We start from the raw sequence: 19,967 nt of genomic DNA, 5'->3' as shown, positions 1-19,967 counted from the left end.
TGCCATTTGCTGTGTAACGTGAATAAAACACATGATCTCATCTGTGAACATGATTTTCAGGTAGATTTCCTGCTTCACGACATCAAGGTCTTTTTGGTTCGTTCGTTATTGTTTTGATTGAGAGACCCCTAGAGGCCGAAGTTACTTATTGTACCTTACAGAAGTAGTAGCAAAACACAATTGTATTATACAGACAAATAAAGTACATCTAGACAATCATATAAAAATGTGGTTGAAGTTTTAAAGATTTTTCTTATGTGAATGTATTGTGTCTGTGTCTGAACTGGCACTGCTTGATTTTTTCTGGCAGATAATCAGAGTGCAAGTTTTGGGGAATTTGTTTTTAGGACTTATTTAGCCGTCACATAGCGAAAGCTCCCACACTTATGTTTCACATCGATAAAATGAAAGCGAAGCAAAAGTCTGCGTGTTGAAAGATGTTTCATTTAGAACTTGTCATGTCAGAATTGAGAGAACACTTTGTGCCTGTTGTGGTGAAGACTTCCTTTGAAGACCCTGAGTGATATGCCTTGTGACTGAGTAGAGGACATTGTGCAACATGTGAGGTTTTGACTTTGTCACCTCAGGCATCCGTTTCTCAGACGGCACCAAACCACTCTTCATCAACACACAGACACACACACAGACGCTGTGCAATGCAAACTTCCAGAAAACAAATCAAATTTTTAAAAAAGAATTGTGAATTTAGAAACTGAAACGAGGTTAATTCCTGCAAACGGCACTGCCTCTCAGGACTTCTGACCCCAACTATCCCCGTGGGTGTTTGAAGAATAAAACTGAAAACGTACCTATATGTGCACATGTCGCCTGTGGGGCTGCAACTGATGCTATCGCTCATCTGTCATAATCACCTCAGGGATCATGTCAGGATGTAGAAAACCAGAAGACTGATGATACAGTCATTTAACTGCATGGTTTTTGTATTATATTTTATGGATATTTTGTCTATCTTGTGTAACAATGATGGCTAACACATATGATAAAATGATAACAAGAATATATATTAAAATAATTAAATTAGTATCTTCTTCTTCTTCTTCTTCTTCTTCTTCTTCTTCTTCTTCTTCTTCTTCTTCTTCTTCTTCTTCTTCGAGAGAGAGAGAGAGAGAGAGAGAGAGAGTAACTCATCATCATATATTCACAACACTGAGCACGAGTTCAAGGACAAACTGGCAAAACAAGATCTCCTGAAATAGGATGCGCCCCTGGATATCACTTACATGTTTTCTTTGCAATAAGGTCACCTTTAAAACTCAAGATGGCAGATGTACCTTCTTTGAGGACATGTCATGCATTTTCTCACGCTGTGGATTGTTCCAGCAACTCATTGTCGGATTGATATGTGACAAAGTGCGCTCGAATTAATAATATCCAGGCTGCTATATAGCACTTGAATCAAGGAGGGGCTACAGAACGCTATTTTTAGCAGCTCCTACAAAAGCTGGATGCCTTTGTCCCATTGTTCAGTTTGAGTTGCATCATTCAGCCTGTTCAGGAACTTGCTTTGCCAAAGTACACAGTCTGTTGTTTCACCATCAGAAAGTCTGGAGATGTATTTATAGCTCTTGTTGGCCCTTAAATAAACACAAAAGAGCTGAACCATTGTAAGGTAATGACCAGGAAATGGAGTATTTTCTGGAATGCAGGGAGCCAGCAGGTGAGCCACGCCCACCTGATCCACCTCTTGTATCACCTCACACGGTCGAGAGCTGATTTAATAAAACTTCCAGAGCAGCAGGAGTTTGAGGCAGACGAGAGGGGACAGAGGATGAGAATTTGGCCTAAAGACAATCTCCATACTCAGAATTATAAGATTTGGGAAATACTGCTGGAAAAAAAAGATCTGATGTTTGCCTGCGAGATGCAGATTCTGCTGCGACTGGCTGTTCTGGGTAAACAAACATGCTTTGACTTATAGTTCATTTCAAGTCGGAATGATTTAGAGAGATCATGCACAAGCGCAGCAGCTGACATGAGATGTGATTTATGTCAGATTTTTTTTTTTTATTTCATTGGGTAGAACTCATTTTTATTTAATAATCTTAGAATTAGGATATATCACAGCCCCCCCCCCTGACAGACTAGTGCTGTTTTCTGAAGATCTTTATTATATGATAAGAAAAAACCATACCACCTGCAGTATAGTATTACGAGAGTCTTTATCCTGTACCCTGGCTGTTGTATAATTGTATGACTAAGACAGAATAAGATGCACTTATGGTCAAACGTGTTGATGGGACCCCATCTGTCCAACATATGAGCTGGTCCCTGAGTTTGAAAGAGAAACAAGACTTTTTGTGAATCTTTGCTGCCACATTTGATGTCTTAGTATTGTTTTGCAGCTATATTTGAGATGATTTTACATCTCATTACATCTTTTTAGTCATCCTGCATGTTTTTGTGGTTATTAGCAGCCGTTTTTATCAGTTTGATGTAATTTTGTGTTTCTTTAGGGTCGTTGTGTGTTTTGTATTTCTGTATTTTGTATTTCTGTATTTTGTATGAAAGAAAAAACTCAAATTAAACAAATACTGGATTTAGTTGGAGAACATTCCAGTATTAAAATACAGTAATCCATCCATGCCCAGTGATGGAATCAGGTCAGAAACACAGCTGTTAATAGCTCAACCATTCTTCCTTTCTGTTTTGTCCCCCTGACTCAGTGGTGTGCCTTGTCGTAGCGGTGGCTCAGATTCCCTCACATCACTTCCTGTTCCAGAGACCCATGTCCTGGTCCAAAGCGCGGGAGTTTTGTCAGCGGTACTATGTGGACCTGGCCGTGCTAAACACAGAGGAGCAATACTTTTCTGTCCTCAATGCCACTCTTGGAAGAAACGTCAGCTTCTGGCTCGGTCTGCGGCGTCAGAGCAGCCTCAGCAACTGGACCTGGGTGAACGGGGAAGAGCTGAAGTACACACACTGGTACAGGAGGAATCACAGAAGCCTCTGTGCCAGTTTGGAGTCCATGTTGGATAAAGACGAGAAGCTGCTGGCTCGCTTCTGTGACGAGCTGCACATGTTTGTCTGTCAGGGTGAGTAATGCTTCATCGTAGTTGTTTACAAGTTATAAACTGGTAAATATGATAATTTTTGTGGATTTTCGTCATTGTTCCAGGTGGAGCTTTGTTTTTATTGTTGTGCATGTTCATATCTCACATGGAAATCATACAGATACACACATTACACATGTAGATACATAATGCACATAGGATGCAAACGAAGGCCGAACCAAGACAAGACGGTCTGGTCTACAGGGGATTCCCGTCACCACCTTGTCACGATGAGAAAGTTTTAATGCCCCTTTGTTTTTTTAACATGTGTACGGCTGATTTGAAGCCTGCTACTTAAGCATCGGATGTCTCGTTGCTTGCCGACTCCATTAACCCCTTGAAAAACAGTTAATCGTTTGTCCGCTGCGTTTGGAAGAGCCTTGGAAATAGTACAGTCTAGTCGCGCCACTGTGATGCAGTTGGTCTTCAGATGCAGCCTCCGAAGGACGCAGCCCCTGAATTGAGACACGGCTACTGTCACACTGTCATGAAATGCAGGGACACAACCGAGCCATTGCTGATGTTACATGTGTATGTGTTTCCCCCCCTACCTGCAAAGAGCCAAGCATAGAATTCCAACCATTTCATTTATATGATACTAGACTTTAAAGCAGCCATACCCAAACCCTAATCAGTTATATTTGTGATGTATAACAGCAACAATCTTGGCACCTAAGGGGAAGGAAACTTCTGCACAAGACACTCAAGCTCACGTGAGCTGGACTACAAGTGTGAAACCGACCTGACTGGCTTGTTTATTCTCGTTCACAGGTCCACTTGCTCCACAGACGGCAGTGAAGGCAGCATCAGTGGGCAACGGTCAGTTGAATCTTAGCTGGAACATCTCTGCCTTTATGCAGATGACACCACACAGTTACAACGTGACCACGTGTACCAGCACATGTGACACGGTCCTATACTCTTACACCGATGGCTCTGCCTTCATGAGCGTCAACATCTCCAACCTGACTCTAGCCCCGGAGACCTTCATCCACGTCGCTGCTTTCGTTGTTCGGCCTGATGCTGTGACTGGTGGTGAAAGGATCCTTCAAAGTGATCCTACAACTTTACACTTCAAAACGGGTAGGAAGGACTTCGTGTAAACTACATATTTGTCTGTTGTTGTGGACTTTAGGAAGATTTGTTTCATCACAATGACTGGTCAACACTGACAACATTTTAAAAACTGCTGCTTGTTAACTCTTATATCTCTGTGTCATATATAGACATTCTCTTCTCCTTAGCAGATTCTACTAAGCAGCACAACGTGATCCCTGTCATTTTGAAGCTGCTCAAGATCGTGTCCCTGGTTCCTCCGCTGTGGATTCTTTATCGTATCATCAAAAAAGGCAAGTCTCCTCTGTTGTGTAAGAAAATGAATATCCAATACTTTTCATAACAAACCAGCCTGTTAAACATGCATCCCTCCTGTCTTTTCTTCTTCTCCAGGTTTTGAGTTGGATCATGACGTCTCAGAGGAGTTGAGATCAATGGAGGGTGTAATTATTGATCTGATCCCTGAGAAACCACAGGAACTGGCTGAAAAGGGGTAAACATCCATCCACTAAGGGAATGACAACATGAAGAATCCAGAAAAAGTTGAATATATAACTGAAAGGAAGAGATGAGCTTTCCAACCTGGAAAAACAGGACCAATGTTTGGAAGTTCTTGAGAACCTGACCAGTAACCTGACCAGTAAGTGAAGATTAAAATGATCCGTGTTGTAGATCATTGTGGAGGTTGCTCAGTAGAGCACCTCACGCTGCTGTCTGCTCACCGCCGCCTGCTCCCAGTGCATCGCCGTGATCTCCTCCACCATTTGAATCAGTGCAGCCACTGACTGGAGCTGCTGCGGAGCTGTCACTCAATTGGATGTGTCGGGCGCCATGTTGGGCCCCGTGTTGGGCGCCACTGTGGCACTCACTAATCATCAGCAGAGAGACGAGAGGCGAAAGTGCCGACCTGTCGTAAACAAATATGAACAAGAGCAGCGCATCAAAGCACAAACTGCAGCAAACACGTTTATTTCTACATTTGAAGAGTTCCACCGGCCGACGTTGTTGTACGTCACAATCCTGTGACAATGATGTAATTGAACTACAGTTGTACACACAGTATGTGGAGGAAGAGTCGTGCCTGTATTTTTTGTGGTATTTTAGTGTCATACTTACTGGAATCTTCTCATCTTCTCATCTCTTTCACAAACACTGAAAGATTATACCTGCAATTTATTGTTTCGTTGATTCTGAGATCATATCAAACCATCGCTAATCAAAGCTAATCTGTTTGCATGAATAATCGAGGGTGGACACATTGATGTTTGCAGTGTCGACAAAGCTTTACTTAAACCTGTGAAACAAGGTGGGATATATGAAGCCCTCTTTCTTTAGAGAGTAAGTTATTGTTTACATTAGCACTGTGAGTTCAACACAGCTGCTTGGCAAAATGTTCTCTGAATTATTTTTTATTACTGCACTGATTTGAACTTCAGCCGTTTTTTAATTTAATTTGTATCAAATAAAACCTCAGAGCGTTTGGTTTATTTCAAAAGGCTTAATGTCAATAAATGTGAAATCTTCTTCATTGGCCAGAAGTTACATAACATAAAGTCACGTCATATAAAGCCTCTTGTGTTCAAAATCAATGCTGAAAGGGAAACGTCACCATCACGTAGATGTGGTGGCAAATTCTAAAAGACTGTATCAAAAAGACACACGTTTTTCAAATAGTATTAGCCAATACTTGTGTTTGTTTTTAGATTTTTTTACATGTATTTTTTATATTAGTGCGTGCTGCCTACATCCAATGAGGTTTTGGGACCAAGGCCAAAGCTCATTGGAAAACAAATGACGTTTACAAAGCTGTGATTCAAAATGAAACAGATCTCAACTCAGCTAACACTGATGAGTCAAGAAATTAAATAGATTTTAGGTTTTTCAGAGAAAGTATTCCATGCACAAATATTGACGTTCTCACACCTTCACCTTTAGTTTTGTTTGGTTTTACATCCGTGGTGTATTTGGGATATTTTAAAGTAGAAATGTACTGTACCAGAGTTATATTCACTGTCTAAGACCTACACATACACTAAAAAGCTGTTTCCCCAGTCATACCTGACAATGTGTAGGTATGGTGTAATCAGAAAGCAATTTGTTAGTGTCTGTGGTGGCAAACTGTGTCAGTAGGAATTAACTAATGCAGTAAGATTGATGACTTGATTGATGTGTTCTGTTCATTTGAAGATTATTGAAGAACATGATGTGTATTTTCTTTCTGACACAGAGTTAGTGAAAGTATTACCACTCTCTTACCTGTACAATACAGGTGAAGCTGATCCAGTATAAAGACTATAGGAACCATGCCTAATGCTCACTGATTAGTTTTTCATATTTGGTTGCTGTCCCACAGTTTATTAGCTGTTAGTGTTATGTGCCTGTTTTACATTTACATTTTTGTACTGATTAAAAAAACAATTTATTCAAGGTAACAATGAATTAAAATAAACCTTTCTAAGAGTTTCATTTTTTGTGCATTTGTCCCACCCGCCTTGTGTCACGTTCACTTCCCTCCAGCAGTCTAGGTTTCCTCTGAATCGTGATTAAAGCCACTCATAAGGGAAATGAAGCTGAGAAGGTCGACACCAGCCTCCACGTTTAGCGGCTGCGTTCTGGGCCCACCCTCACTGACACGTCTGCACCCTGATCATGACCTGCATGACTTATAGTCTCCACCCGACCAGATGAGCGGTAAATTATAACAGTGGTTACCACAGACTTCTGCACAGAAATGGTTCACATCAGTTCTTATGTCAAGATTGCGTCCAATATGCTGACTCATGAGTTTCCATGGTCAGACCACATCCTTTGACTTCAAGACATAAAGACGAGTGTGAGCACTGAGGGGGGCTTCAGTGCATCTCACCATCACATCAAAGAGAGAGAAAAGAAGACATGTCCTGCCTGGGGGCTTTCACCGGTCTCCTCTCCTGCATGGTCCTCCTCATTGTCCACTCAAGTGAGTACAACATTTCTGATTTAAATATTTCAGTTACTACTTTTTCAAATGTATCATCTGAATTTTGGTTTTAGGTGATGGCTCTGAGATTATCAGTGGGACAGAAGTGACGCCCCACTCGCTGCCGTACATGGCTCTGCTTCAGACAACCGGACCAGTCTGTGGAGGGATACTGATCCATAAATCATGGGTCCTGACTGCTGCCCACTGTAAAGAGTGCGTTACCATAATTACAACATTTCAGAACATGCGCTAACAATACTGGACGCACATGATCACTGTAATACGATCAATCTAATGAGGCATATACTCTCCCACTGTATATATTCTGTTTACATATTAGTTCATTTGTGTTTCCTTGCACTTATAAGTATCGCATGTTTACTTATCATCACTTCACTGGTGTCTATTTCTGACTGTCCTCTTTGCTGCCGTCCTTGTTGAGGGACTAAGAAAGGATTATCTTATCTTATCTTATCTAAAAACACTTTAAATATCAGCTTGCAGAACAGTTATGTGAATTGTAATCAAACACAATACTGTGTTTTTGCTCTTGCAGAATTAAGACCGTGTTGCTGGGGGTGCACTCCATCAAGGCAAATGAAGAGAATTCCAGGCAGGTCATAAAGGTTAAGAAGCGTTTTCCACATCCCTGCTATGATTCAGCTGAAAATGTCAATGACCTCATGTTGCTCAAGGTAAAATAACATTACAGCATCAATGTTAATGAATAAATGGAACAATCAACCAATGTATGTGAAGATAGTCAGCATTAATACATTTTGTTCTTTTTTTATTTCAGCTTGGCAAATCTGTGAAGGAAACCAAGACGGTGAAGTGTCTTAAGTTGGATGATGCCATCAAAGATCCGGCAGCTGGGACCAGCTGCATGGTGGCAGGATGGGGCCGAACAAACAACAGTGTTAAGAAAATGTCCGACGTCTTGATGTCCGTCAATGTGACTGTGGTCGACAGAGTGAAGTGCAACTCTGCTGAATATTACAACTGCAAACCCGTGATCACCAGCGGCATGATATGTGCCGGTTCAGACGGGAAGAGGATTGCTGACAGTTGTCAGGTAAGTAACGGTGAATGTTTGTTTGCAGGGATTTAACTGCCGTCCCTCCTGTCAGTGTCTGGACTGCCTGTCAGTGATTGTGGTTTTCTCTGTAGGGGGATTCAGGAGGCCCACTGATGTGCAGCGGAGGGCTGGTTGGAGTCACTTCTTTCGGAACCAAGTGTGGCCTGATTAAAAAGCCAGGAGTGTACTCGTATCTCACAGAGAAACAACTCAAATGGATCAAAAAGACAATGAAGAAGTCTGACATTTAATGAGCACCTGCTGTGAAGGATTTTGTATTTGCAACCATGTTAATCAATTCTATGTGAGGTGATACGAGGGAGATTTCTGCTTCTGCTGCAATAAAACAGGCCAAGTTGATTTTATTTTGAAATCTAAACTGGAGAGACACATGTTTATCATGAAAGCAAATCGCCAAAGGGACATTATTGAGTCCTTCAACCAGACTGATGCCAACCAGACAGACTCACCACTTCCTGCATCAAGAGCCTAAATTGAAACTGAGGCTTCAGCTCAAGTCTTGTGGAAAACAAGTGTTGCAATAAAGATAAATTCTGGGCCATGAAGTATTATCTAATCATCACTGATCCATGTTCTTATACTGTGTTAAAACCCCACACCAACATTTCTGTCGTCATAGAGGCAGAGGCCGAAATAAAGAGGGCACATGGTCTGTCTGTCTTTCTCTCTCAGCTTTTCTGTTTTCTCTGGTTTCAGGGTCCTAAGATCAGTGTTCAAACAAAAATAGATCATTTTTTATGTTGTGTTTTCTTTCTCTTACTCTTCTTCAGGTTATCTGTAGTTCAGATGGTTCCCACAAACCTTCTCAAACGTATAATTCAATTCAACAACTTGTAAAGAACATTCCAGCCCTAGTTTGCTCACATTCACGGTTTGGTTTGAACTTGGGGGAACGTGGGGCCCTGGTTATGACGCATTATTGATCTGAGGTGGAGATTGGGGGCCCTCCCCCCCAAATTTTTCTTTAATTATCATATTTACTTTTTGCAAATGTCAAGAGAACTCAGCCGTTTTTAAAAAATTGCCATGCCCCTCCTTTCTGAATAAAGGTTTAAAGTTATATTCACATTTACAAACACCAACAAGAACTATATTATCCAGGTGATGTTTTAAATAAGATGAAGGTCTCTTGGAGGTGAGTCATGACAAGAGAGTGAGAATCACATGAGGCGAGAAGAAGAGGAGGAAGCCCATGGTGCTGGGGAGGGGGGGTGAAGCAGTGTGCAGCTCAGTCAAACACAGCGTCTGCTCCAACATTCGATGAGTCTCAGCTCTGATGCCTGGTAAACAAAACACTGTAGTGACGACAGAGACGGAGTCGACGTTTCATCGAGTCCAACCTTTGTTTTGAGACCTTACCGTGTGGGACCACTGTCTGCAGACGTGCAGGTATTCAGTCCAATTAAATTAAATCAGGCTGCACCAAATTTTACACACTGATAGATATCAGTCGGTTGTAAATATGCCAGATTCTTTTTCTTTCTCAAGATCCATTAATTATTATTTGCGAAACTAATGCAGTAAGATTGATGACTTGATTGATGTGTTCTGTTCATTTGAAGATTATTAAAGAACATGATGTGTATTTTCTTTCTGACACAGAGTTAGTGAAAGTATTACCACTCTCTTACCTGTACAATAAAGGTGAAGCTGATCCAGTATAAAGACTATAGGAACCATGCCTAATGCTCACTGATTAGTTTTTCATATTTGGTTGCTATCCCACAGTTTATTAGCTGTTAGTGTTATGTGCCTGTTTTACATTTACATTTTTGTACTGATTTAAAAACTGCATCACTTATAGTCTCCACCCGACCAGATGAGCTGTAACTTATAACAGCGGTTACCACAGACTTCTGCACAGAGATGGTTCACATCAGATCTCATGTCAAGATTGCGTCCAATATGCTGACTCGTGAGTTTCCAAGGTCAGACCACATCCTTTGACTTCAGGACATAAAGACGAGTGTGAGCACTGAGGGGGGCTTCAGTGCATCTCACCATCACATCAAAGAGAGAGATAAGAAGAAATGTCCTGCCTGGGGGCTTTCACCGGTCTCCTCTCCTGCATGGTCCTCCAAATCATTTTACATGTTGTGTTTTCTTTCTCTTACTCTTCTTCAAGTCATCTGTAGTTTACAAAAAATGAAATTATCATATTTACTTTTTGCAAATGTCAAGAGAACTCAGCCATTTTCTAAAATTGTCGTTCCTCTCCTTCTGAATAAAGGTGTAAAGTTATATTCACATTTACAAACACCAACAAGAACTATATTATCCAGGTGATGTTTTAAATAAAATGAAGGTCTCTTGGAGGTGAGTCATGACAAGAGAGTGAGAATCACATGAGGCGAGAAGAAGAGGAGGAAGCCCATGGTGCTGGATATGGGGGGGTGTTTGCAGCAGTGTGCAGGTCAGTCAAACACAGTTTTAGATTTTTTTACATGTATTTTTTATATCAGTGCATGCTGCCTACATCCAATGAGGTTTTGGGACCAAGGCCAAAGCTCATTGGAAAACAAATGACGTTTACAAAGCTGTGATTCAAAATGAAACAGATCTCAACTCAGCTAACACTGATGAGTGAAGAAATTAAATAGATCTTAGGTTTTTCAGAGAAAGTATTCCATGCACAAATATTGTCGTTGTCACACCTTCACCTTTAGGTTTGTTTGGTTTTATATCCGTGGTGTATTTGGGATATTTTAAAGTAGAAATGTACTGTACCAGAGTTATATTCACTGTCTAAGACCTACACATACACTAAAAAGCTGTTTCCCCAGTCATACCTGACAATGTGTAGGTATGGTGTAATCAGAAAGCAATTTGTTAGTGTCTGTGGTGGCAAACTGTGTCAGTAGGAATTAACTAATGCAGTAAGATTGATGACTTGATTGATGTGTTGTGTTCATTTGAAGATTATTGAAGAACATGATGTGTATTTTCTTTCTGACACAGAGTTAGTGAAAGTATTACCACTCTCTTACCTGTACAATAAAGGTGAAGCTGATCCAGTATAAAGACTATAGGAACCATGCCTAATGCTCACTGATTAGTTTTTCATATTTGGTTGCTATCCCACAGTTTATTAGCTGTTAGTGTTATGTGCCTGTTTTATAATTACATTTTTGTACTGATTGAAAAAAACTGCATCACTTATAGTCTCCACCCGACCAGATGAGCTGTAAATTATAACAGCGGTTACCACAGACTTCTGCACAGAGATGGTGCACATCAGATCTTATGTCAAGATTGCGTCCAATATGCTGACTCGTGAGTTCCCATAGTCCGACCACAGCCTTTGACTTCAGGACATAAAGACGAGTGTGAGCACTGAGGGGGACTTCAGTGCATCTCACCATCACATTAAAGAGAGAGATAAGAAGAGATGTCCTGCCTGGGGGCTTTCACCGGTCTCCTCTCCTGCATGGTCCTCCTCATTGTCCACTCAAGTGAGTACAACATTTCTGATTTAAATATTTCAGTTACTACTTTTTCAAATGTATCATCTGAATTTTGGTTTTAGGTGATGGCTCTGAGATTATCAGTGGGACAGAAGTGACGCCCCACTCGCTGCCGTACATGGCTCTGCTTCAGACAACCACACAATACTGTGGAGGGATACTGATCGATGAATCATGGGTCCTGACTGCTGCCCACTGTAAAGAGTGCGTTACCATAATTACAACATTTCAGAACATGCGCCAACAATAATCTTCATTTTTAATGGACAGTGTAAAAGACATTATGTACTGGTTAAAATCTAAGACATTTTATGTGGTTATAGAAAATGCAGCATTATGTTTCTCTCGGATTTATTTTCTGATGCAAATGTGTTGGATAAAATAACAAGTTAACATGATCTGAATGCATAAACTAATTATGACTTTATCACAGTTACTTTATCATACTGGACGCACATGATCACTGTAATATGATCAATCTAATGAGGGATATACTCTCCCACTGTATATATTCTGTTTACATATTAGTTCATTTGTGTTTCCTTGCACTTATAAGTATCTTATGTTTACTTATCATCACTTCAGTGGTGTCTATTTCTGACTGTCCTCTTTGCTGCCGTCCTTGTTGAGGGACTAAGAAAGGATTATCTTATATTATCTTATCTAAAAACACTTTAAATATCAGCGTGCAGAGCAGTTATGTGAATTGTAATCAAACACAATACTGTGTTTTTGCTCTTGCAGTGTTAAGACCGTGTTGCTGGGGGTGCACTCCATCAAGGCAAATGAAGAGAATTCCAGGCAGGTCATAAAGGTTCTGGAGCATTTTCCACATCCCGGCTATGATTCAGATACAAGGGTCAATGACCTCATGTTGCTCAAGGTAAAATAACATTACAGCATCAATGTTAATGAATAAATGGAACAATCAGCCAATATATGTGAAGAGAGTCAGCATTAATACATTTTGTTCTTTTCTTAATTCAGCTTGACAAACCTGTGAAGGAAACAAAGACGGTGAAGTATCTTAAATTGGATGATGCCATCAAAGATCCGGCAGCTGGGACCAGCTGCATGGTGGCAGGATGGGGCCAAACAAACAAGGATGTTGAGAAAATGTCCGACGTCTTGATGTCCGTCACTGTGACTGTGGTCGACAGAGAGAAGTGCAATTCTGCTGAATATTACAACGGCACACCCGTCATCACCAGCGGCATGATATGTGCCGGTTCAGACGGGACAAATGAAGCTGACACCTGTGGGGTAAGTAACGGTGAATGTTTGTTTGCAGGGATTTAACTGCCGTCCCTCCTGTCAGTGTCTGGACTGCCTGTCAGTGATTGTGGTTTTCTCTGTAGGGGGATTCAGGAGGCCCACTGATGTGCAGCGGAGGGCTGGTTGGAGTCACTTCTTTCGGAGATGATTGTGGCCGGATTGACAAGCCAGGAGTGTACTCGTATTTCACAGAAAAAAAACTCAGCTGGATCAAAGAGACAATGAAGAAGTCTAACATTTAATGAGCACCCGCTTTGAAAGATTTTGTATTTGCGACCATGTTAATCAATTCTATGTGAGGTGATACGAGGGAGATTTCTGAAATCTAAACTGGAGAGACACGTGTTTATCATGAAAGCAAATCGCCAAAGGGACATTATTGAGTCCTTCAACCAGACTGATGTCAACCAGACAGACTCACCACTTCCTGCATCAAGAGCCTAAATTGAAACTGAGGCTTCAGCTCAAGTCTTGTGGAAAACAAGTGTTGCACTAAAGATAAATTCTGGGCCATGAAGTATTATCTAATCATCACTGATCCATGTTCTTATACTTTGTTAAAACCCCACACCAACATTTCTGTCGTCATAGAGGCAGAGGCCGAAATAAAGAGGGCACATGGTCTGTCTGTCTTTCTCTCTCAGCTTTTCTTTCTCTCAGCTGACTCTTTTACGTTTTGTTCTCCCTTCAGGGTCCTAAGATCAGTGTTCAAATAAAAACAAATCATTTTATATGTTGTGTTTTCTTTCTCTTGCTCTTCTTCAGGTCATCTGTAGTTCACAAAAAATGAAATTATCATATTTAATTTTTGCAAATGTCAAGAGAACTCAGCCATTTTCAAAAATTGCCGTTCCTCTCCTTCTGAATAAAGGTGTAAAGTTATATTCACATTTACAAACACCAACAAGGACTATATTATCCAGGTGATGTTTTAAATAAGATGAAGGTCTCTTGGAGGTGAGTCATGACAAGAGAGTGAGAATCACATGAGGCGAGAAGAGGAGGAAGCCCATGGTGCTGGAGATGGGGGGGGGGGGGGGGGGGGGAGACCAAGGCCAAAGCTCATTGGAAAACAAATGACGTTTACAAAGCTGTTATTAAAAATGAAAAAGATCTCAACTCAGCTAACACTGATGAGTCAAGAAATTAAATGTGGCAACGCCGGCGAGCTAGTTCTGGCAGGCAACTCGAGCTGCGCTGCGCCAATCAGGTGACATACATCATCAGGTGGTCTATTTAACCAGAGAGGACTTTCCCATCATCCCCTTTGCTCACACTGCTGCAGCAGTATGGCTACCAGTTACTTCAGCATCTCAGCGGTTGACCAAGTGACCGTTGTTCCTCCGTGGGTCGTTTGTCTCTCTCAATCCGAGTGAGTCCTCCGATGAAGAAATTCGCTTTATTCCCTAAATTTGGGCTCGGTCCTTCGAGATTCACTACGTGTGAATCGGACGTCCAGCGTCTGCGCCGTGGCTCCCGCGGGCCTCTCGGCGTGCACCACATCCTGGAGGAGCTGCGCGCCCGCAGCGTTTAATTCATCGGTTCTGAGCCACGAAGAGGTTTTCAACTACTTCTCGACTAAGGGGAGGCTCCGCGAGGCCGAACAAACGCTGGTGGCAGCTTCGCAGACGGCTTCCTCCCGGGGCCTCGCTGCTCCACCAACTTCTCCCTCACCTCGGGATGTTGTCCCTCGAAGGCAGAGGAAGCAACCGCTGGGCTTCCATCCTGTCCCCCCTGTTGAATGAAATCTGCACTGCACGTTATGACTGAAACAATTCAGTCTCGAATAATACGCCATCTTCCCTGCACGTGATGTAAACAACACCTGCGAGCCGGGTTGTGTTTCAGTACTTCCTGGTACTTCACTCCAACAGGATTATGGTAGCTGTAGTCCCAGCTCCAGCCATGGGTTTGATTCTCCTGTCTCCTATGGCAACAATTCCTGATTCCCATAGGAATCCAATTCTAGCAGGTAATCTGTTTTGTTATTCTGGAAATATTCATTTATATGAATATAATATCTATATGTGGGTAGAGTGGTCGTCCTCCAACCAGAGGTTGGGGGTTCAATCCTCAGTCTTCCCATCTGCATGCCAAAGTGTCCTTGGGCAAGATACTGAACCCCTCAAATGGCCCCTCATAGATGGTGAATGCACTAATTGTAAATCGCTTTGGATAAAAGAGTCTGCCAAATGACATGTAATGTAATGTAATATGTATACGCAGATATACATATAAGAAAATCTTCATATATGACTGGCCATGATGCCCGCTACGGAATCCAGAGTGGATTTCAGGTATTTTTCGTACTTACTAAAATCAAGGATCCTATTTTGAAAGCTAGCCGCGGCCTAGTTCAACGTCACCTCGGAACTTTAGAACCAAGTTTACCTGCACACAGTGAGGGCCTCAACACTTACTCGGCTATCATTTCTTAAAATGCCCTTTTAAGTACTCGGGTCGGTAAAAGTTTAGTTGTTCATGTAGAGTCATTCACTCTGCACAGAAGTAAGGCAAATGGCCACACCACGGTGATGAATGTCAATGTCAATTTTATTTATATAGCACATTTAAAACAACTTGGTTGACCAAAGTGCTTTACAGGAGTAATGGTACAACAAAAGGACAGTAAAAAGGTAATACATTATAGTGCAAGTAATACAAATAAAATACAATTATTAATGTAAAATAAATAAAACAAAATAAAAGATATATGTAAGATAAATAAAATTAGCTGCGATGAAAGCTTGGGAGAACAGGTGTGTTTTCAGTAGTGATTTGAAGTTTGTTAGAGACGGAGCAGATCTGATGTGAAGTGGTAGGTTGTTCCACAGGTTTGGGGCGGCTACTGCGAAGGCGCGATCACCTCTGGTTACTAGCCTTGTCTGAGGTTTGTCAAGGAGCAGTTGCGTGGCTGATCTCAGTTCCCTAACTGGAGTGTGCATAAAGAGAAGTTCCGATAAGTAAGACGGTGCCAGTCCGTTAAGAGATTTAAAAGTTAAAAGTAAGATTTTAAAAACGATCCTGTGACAAACAGGAAGCCAGTGTAAGAGGCGCAACATGGGTGTAATATGGTCTCTCTTTTTTGTCCTAGTCAGCAGGCGGGCAGCAGCAGTTTGGACTAGCTGCAAGCGTTTAATGGATGATTTGTCCAAGCCTACATACAGGGAATTACAATAATCCAGACGGGAGGTTATGAATGCGTGGATAATTCTCTCTAGGTTTTTTTGTGGGAGGTAAGCCTTTACCTTGGCTATTTGTTGCAGTTGAAAAAAGCTACCTCTGACTACTGAGGAGATTTGTTTTTCAAAATTAAAAGCCCTGTCAAAAAGAACACCAAGACTCTTTACAGTGGAGTGAGTATAAGAAGCCAAAGGCCCAAGATAGACCATATCTTGCAGTTCTGGTTGTCCAAATATGATAACCTCAGTTTTATTGTTGTTTAATTTGAGGAAGTTTGAGTCCATCCATGATTTTACGTCATTTAAGCAATCAAAGAGGGGCTGCAGTGATGTCTTAGTTTTTTGGTTCAGGGCCAAGTATATTTGAATGTCGTCTGCAAAGCAGTGAAAGTAGACATTATATTTTTCAGAAATTGAGGCTAGGGGCAGCATATATAGAGAGAAAAGGACAGGGCCTAGAACAGATCCTTGAGGTACCCCACATGTAAGTAGGGCCTTCCTAGAGGAGTAGTCACCCAGGTGGACAGAGAAACTCCTATCTGTTAAGTAAGACTCAAACCACCTGAGTGCTGTACCTTTTAATCCCTACAAAGTTTTCCAGGCGTGACATTAGGATTGCGTGGTCGACCGTGTCGAAAGCGGCCGTCAGGTCTAGGAACACTAGGACAGCAGAATCTCCTGAATGGCGCACACATACCAGTCTCACTAGGTAGTATGTTCTCCTGCAAGGCAATGGGCCGCTGGTCATCCTCTGCATACCAACGCTACGTCAGATTCCATAAGGAGGACATTCTGCATGCCCAAAAGATCATGAGTTCCTGCCCCTTGAGCCTGAATAATGTGTATATCTGTTCCGATGTAAAATACTATTCATTGCAAATCTGGTGCTTGCTGGGTTTAGAGCATTCGATCTGCTGGTTATTCACTGTTACATTCACAAGGTAGTACATTCCCCTCTAACCTTATGCAGTGTCACTAAGTAGTATATTCTCCTGCCGGCCAATGCGCCTACGGAGAATGGCCACGCCGCGGCGGTGAATGGCGCACATAACAGTTTTCACTAGGTAGTATATTCTCCCGCAGGCCAATGCGCCTACGGAGAATGGCCAAACTGCATCACTTATAGTCTCCACCCGACCAGATGAGCGGTAAATGATAACAGCGGTTACCACAGACTTCTGCACAGAGATGGTTCACATCAGATCTCATGTCAAGATTGCGTCCAATATGCTGACTCATGAGTTTCCATGGTCAGACCACATCCTTTGACTTCAGGACATAAAGACGAGTGTGAGCACTGAGGGGGACTTCAGTGCATCTCACCATCAGATCAAAGAGAGAGATAAGAAGACATGTCCTGCCTGGGGGCTTTCACCGGTCTCCTCTCCTGCATGGTCCTCCTCATTGTCCACTCAAGTGAGTAGAATATTTCTGATTTAAATATTTCAGCTACTACTTTTTTTATTTTTTTAATGTATCATCTGAATTTTGGTTTTAGGTGATGGCTCTGAGATTATCGATGGGACAGAAGTGAAGCCCCACTCGCTGCCGTACATGGCTCTGCTTCAGAGAACCAGACCAGTCTGTGGAGGGATACTGATCCATGAATCATGGGTCCTGACTGCTGCCCACTGTAAAAAGTGCGTTACCATAATTACAACAATTCAGAACATGCGCCAACAATAATCTTGTGTACAAAGACATTATGTACTGATTCAAATCTAAGAAATTTTATGTGGTTATAGAAAATGCAGCATTATGTTTCTCTCGGATTTATTTGCAATGACATGTTAACATGATCTGAATGCATAAACTAATTATGACTTAATCACAGTTACTTTATCATACTGGACGCACATGATCACTGTAATACGATCAATCTAATGAGGCATATACTCTCGCACTGTATATATTCTGTTTACATACTAGTTCATTTGTGTTTTCTCTCACTTATAAGTATCGCATGTTTGCTGATTATCACTTCACTGGTGGTTATCTTATCTTATCTAAAAAGACTTTAAATATCAGCGTGCAGAGCAGTTATGTGAATTGTAATCAAACAAAATACTGTGTTTTTGCTCTTGCAGAATTAAGACCGTGTTGCTGGGGGTGCACTCCATCAAGGCCAAAAAAGACAAGTCCAGGCAGGTCATAAAGGTTAAGAAGCGTTTTCCACATCCCCAGTATGTTTCAACTACAGAGGGCAATGACCTCATGTTGCTCAAGGTAAAATAACTACAGCATCAATGTTAATGAATAAATGGAACAATCAACCAATATACGTGAAGATAGTCAGCATTAATACATTTTGTTCTTTTCTTAATTCAGCTTGACAAATCTGTGAAGGAAACCAAGACGGTGAAGTGTCTTAAGTTGGATGATGCCATCAAAGATCCGGCAGCAGGGACCAGCTGCATGGTGTCAGGATGGGGCCGAACAAACAACGGGAAAATGTCCGACGTCTTGATGTCCGTCAATGTGACTGTGGTCGACAGAGTGAAGTGCAACTCTCCTGAATATTACAACAGACATCCCGTGATCACCAGCGGCATGATATGTGCCGGTTCAGACGGGACAAATGCAGCTGACACCTGTGGTGTAAGTAACGGTGAATGTTTGTTTGCAGGGATTTAACTGCCGTCCCTCCTGTCAGTGTCTGGACTGCCTGTCAGTGATTGTGGTTTTCTCTGTAGGGGGATTCAGGAGGCCCACTGATGTGCAGCGGAGGGCTGGTTGGAGTCACTTCTTTCGGAATCGGGTGTGGCCGGATTGACAAGCCAGGAGTGTACTCGTATCTCACAGAGGAAAAACTCAGCTGGATCAAAAAGACAATGAAGAAGTCTAACATTTAATGAGCACCCGCTGTGAAGGATTTTGCATTTGCGACCATGTTAATCAATTCTATGTGAGGTGATACGAGGGAGATTTCTGCTTCTGCTGCAATAAAACAGGCCAAGGTGATTTTATTTTGAAATCTAAACTGGAGAGACACGTGTTTATCATGAAAGCAAATCGCCAAAGGGACATTATTGAGTCCTTCAACCAGACTGATGCCAACCAGACAGACTCACCACTTCCTGCATCAAGAGCCTAAATTGAAACTGAGGCTTCAGCTCAAGTCTTGTGGAAAACAAGTGTTGCAATAAAGATAAATTCTGGGACATGAAGTATTATCTAATCATCACTGATCCATGTTCTTATACTTTGTTAAAACCCCACACCAACATTTCTGTCGTCATAGAGGCAGAGGCCGAAATAAAGAGGGCACATGGTCTGTCTGTCTTTCTCTCTCAGCTTTTCTTTCTCTCAGCTGACTCTTTTACGTTTTGTTCTCCCTCCCAGCGCCGTGTTTTCTCTGGTTTCAGGGTCCTAAGATCAGTGTTCAAATAAAAACAAATCATTTTATATGTTGTGTTTTCTTTCTCTTACTCTTCTTCAGGTCATCTGTCATTTACAAAAAATGAAATTATCATATTTACGTTTTGCAAATGTCAAGAGAACTCAGCCATTTTCTAAAATTGCCGTTCCTCTCCTTCTGAATAAAGGTGTTAAGTTACATTCACATTTACAAACATCCAGGTGATGTTTTAAATAAAATGAAGGTCTCTTGGAGGTGAGTCATGACAAGAGAGTGAGAATCACATGAGGCGAGAAGAAGAGGAGGAAGCCCATGGTGCTGGATATGGGGGGGGGTTTGCAGCAGTGTGCAGCTCAGTCAAACACAGTTTTAGATTTTTTTACATGTATTTTTTATATTAGTGCGTGCTGCCTACATCCAATGAGGTTTTGGGACCAAGGCCAAAGCTCATTGGAAAACAAATGACGTTTACAAAGCTGTGATTCAAAATGAAACAGATC

The 19,967-nt window shown here is 41.7% G+C and overlaps 3 protein-coding genes and 2 long non-coding RNA genes across 11 annotated transcripts; 3 read left to right on the top strand and 2 right to left on the bottom strand.

Moving 5' to 3' along the window:
- Nucleotides 1-1,132: 1,132 nt before the first annotated feature.
- LOC117767364 lies at nucleotides 1,133-5,017 on the top strand. Of its 4 annotated transcripts, XR_004614874.1 has the most exons (6): nucleotides 1,133-1,913; nucleotides 2,685-3,053; nucleotides 3,843-4,154; nucleotides 4,298-4,420; nucleotides 4,521-4,695; nucleotides 4,746-5,017. XR_004614874.1 is itself a non-coding variant. In XM_034594927.1 (5 exons), exons 1-5 carry the CDS (start codon nucleotides 1,634-1,636, stop codon nucleotides 4,622-4,624), a joined length of 1,167 nt encoding a protein of 388 aa, XP_034450818.1. In that variant the 5' UTR covers nucleotides 1,133-1,633; the 3' UTR covers nucleotides 4,625-5,017. The 4 variants fall into 4 exon arrangements, 3 of the variants coding, with proteins under 3 accessions (XP_034450818.1, XP_034450817.1, XP_034450816.1); XM_034594927.1 differs by having other exon boundaries at nucleotides 4,319-4,420; nucleotides 4,521-5,017; XM_034594926.1 differs by having other exon boundaries at nucleotides 4,316-4,420; nucleotides 4,521-5,017.
- A 1,826-nt stretch (nucleotides 5,018-6,843) lies between these two features.
- LOC117767367 (granzyme A-like) lies at nucleotides 6,844-13,169 on the top strand. 3 transcript variants are annotated; one of them, XM_034594932.1, is made up of 6 exons: nucleotides 10,158-10,208; nucleotides 11,565-11,640; nucleotides 11,715-11,856; nucleotides 12,397-12,535; nucleotides 12,640-12,915; nucleotides 13,011-13,169. In XM_034594932.1, exons 2-6 carry the CDS (start codon nucleotides 11,577-11,579, stop codon nucleotides 13,167-13,169), a joined length of 780 nt encoding a protein of 259 aa, XP_034450823.1. In that variant the 5' UTR covers nucleotides 10,158-10,208; nucleotides 11,565-11,576. The 3 variants fall into 3 exon arrangements, with proteins under 3 accessions (XP_034450822.1, XP_034450823.1, XP_034450820.1); XM_034594929.1 differs by having other exon boundaries at nucleotides 11,715-11,870; nucleotides 12,399-12,535; XM_034594931.1 differs by lacking the exons at nucleotides 10,158-10,208; nucleotides 11,565-11,640; nucleotides 11,715-11,856; ... (1 more) ...; nucleotides 12,640-12,915; nucleotides 13,011-13,169 and adding exons at nucleotides 6,844-7,086; nucleotides 7,161-7,302; nucleotides 7,646-7,784; nucleotides 7,889-8,164; nucleotides 8,260-8,662.
- Nucleotides 8,008-12,916, bottom strand: LOC117767376. The gene is made up of 3 exons (XR_004614877.1): nucleotides 12,849-12,916; nucleotides 9,478-9,483; nucleotides 8,008-8,091 (listed from the first exon to the last, which is right to left on the bottom strand). It is a non-coding gene; the product is annotated as an uncharacterized LOC117767376 (long non-coding RNA).
- Nucleotides 13,170-13,288: 119 nt separating the features above from the next.
- Nucleotides 13,289-19,542, bottom strand: LOC117767375. The gene is made up of 3 exons (XR_004614876.1): nucleotides 19,177-19,542; nucleotides 16,317-16,321; nucleotides 13,289-13,324 (listed from the first exon to the last, which is right to left on the bottom strand). It is a non-coding gene; the product is annotated as an uncharacterized LOC117767375 (long non-coding RNA).
- LOC117767368 (granzyme A-like) lies at nucleotides 17,424-19,185 on the top strand. Of its 2 annotated transcripts, none has more exons than XM_034594934.1 (5): nucleotides 17,424-17,525; nucleotides 17,608-17,749; nucleotides 18,197-18,335; nucleotides 18,438-18,707; nucleotides 18,803-19,185. In XM_034594934.1, exons 1-5 carry the CDS (start codon nucleotides 17,462-17,464, stop codon nucleotides 18,959-18,961), a joined length of 774 nt encoding a protein of 257 aa, XP_034450825.1. In that variant the 5' UTR covers nucleotides 17,424-17,461; the 3' UTR covers nucleotides 18,962-19,185. The 2 variants fall into 2 exon arrangements, with proteins under 2 accessions (XP_034450825.1, XP_034450824.1); XM_034594933.1 differs by having other exon boundaries at nucleotides 17,608-17,752; nucleotides 18,191-18,335.
- Nucleotides 19,543-19,967: the final 425 nt, after the last annotated feature.

Source organism: Hippoglossus hippoglossus, chromosome 9, assembly GCF_009819705.1.
Source record: "Hippoglossus hippoglossus isolate fHipHip1 chromosome 9, fHipHip1.pri, whole genome shotgun sequence".
Taxonomy (NCBI): domain Eukaryota; kingdom Metazoa; phylum Chordata; class Actinopteri; order Pleuronectiformes; family Pleuronectidae; genus Hippoglossus; species Hippoglossus hippoglossus.
Note: the sequence above shows the minus strand (reverse complement) of the source record. Positions and strands in the feature narration are given on the sequence as shown.

What these genes read in the sequence shown, in the direction of transcription:
- LOC117767367 (XM_034594929.1), top strand. Translation starts at nt 11,577, where the DNA reads ATGTCCTGCCTGGGGGCTTTCACCGGTCTCCTCTCCTGCATGGTCCTC. An exon ending in CCTCCTCATTGTCCACTCAA is followed by an intron (nt 11,641 to 11,714) that starts GTGAGTACAACA and finishes TTTTGGTTTTAG; the next exon opens with GTGATGGCTCTGAGATTATC. An exon ending in TAAAGAGTGCGTTACCATAA is followed by an intron (nt 11,871 to 12,398) that starts TTACAACATTTC and finishes GCTCTTGCAGTG; the next exon opens with TTAAGACCGTGTTGCTGGGG.
- LOC117767364 (XM_034594925.1), top strand. Translation starts at nt 1,634, where the DNA reads ATGACCAGGAAATGGAGTATTTTCTGGAATGCAGGGAGCCAGCAGGTG. An exon ending in GCTGCGACTGGCTGTTCTGG is followed by an intron (nt 1,914 to 2,684) that starts GTAAACAAACAT and finishes CCCCTGACTCAG; the next exon opens with TGGTGTGCCTTGTCGTAGCG. An exon ending in AACTTTACACTTCAAAACGG is followed by an intron (nt 4,155 to 4,297) that starts GTAGGAAGGACT and finishes TGTCATATATAG; the next exon opens with ACATTCTCTTCTCCTTAGCA.
- LOC117767368 (XM_034594933.1), top strand. Translation starts at nt 17,462, where the DNA reads ATGTCCTGCCTGGGGGCTTTCACCGGTCTCCTCTCCTGCATGGTCCTC. An exon ending in CCTCCTCATTGTCCACTCAA is followed by an intron (nt 17,526 to 17,607) that starts GTGAGTAGAATA and finishes TTTTGGTTTTAG; the next exon opens with GTGATGGCTCTGAGATTATC. An exon ending in GCTGCCCACTGTAAAAAGTG is followed by an intron (nt 17,753 to 18,190) that starts CGTTACCATAAT and finishes GTGTTTTTGCTC; the next exon opens with TTGCAGAATTAAGACCGTGT.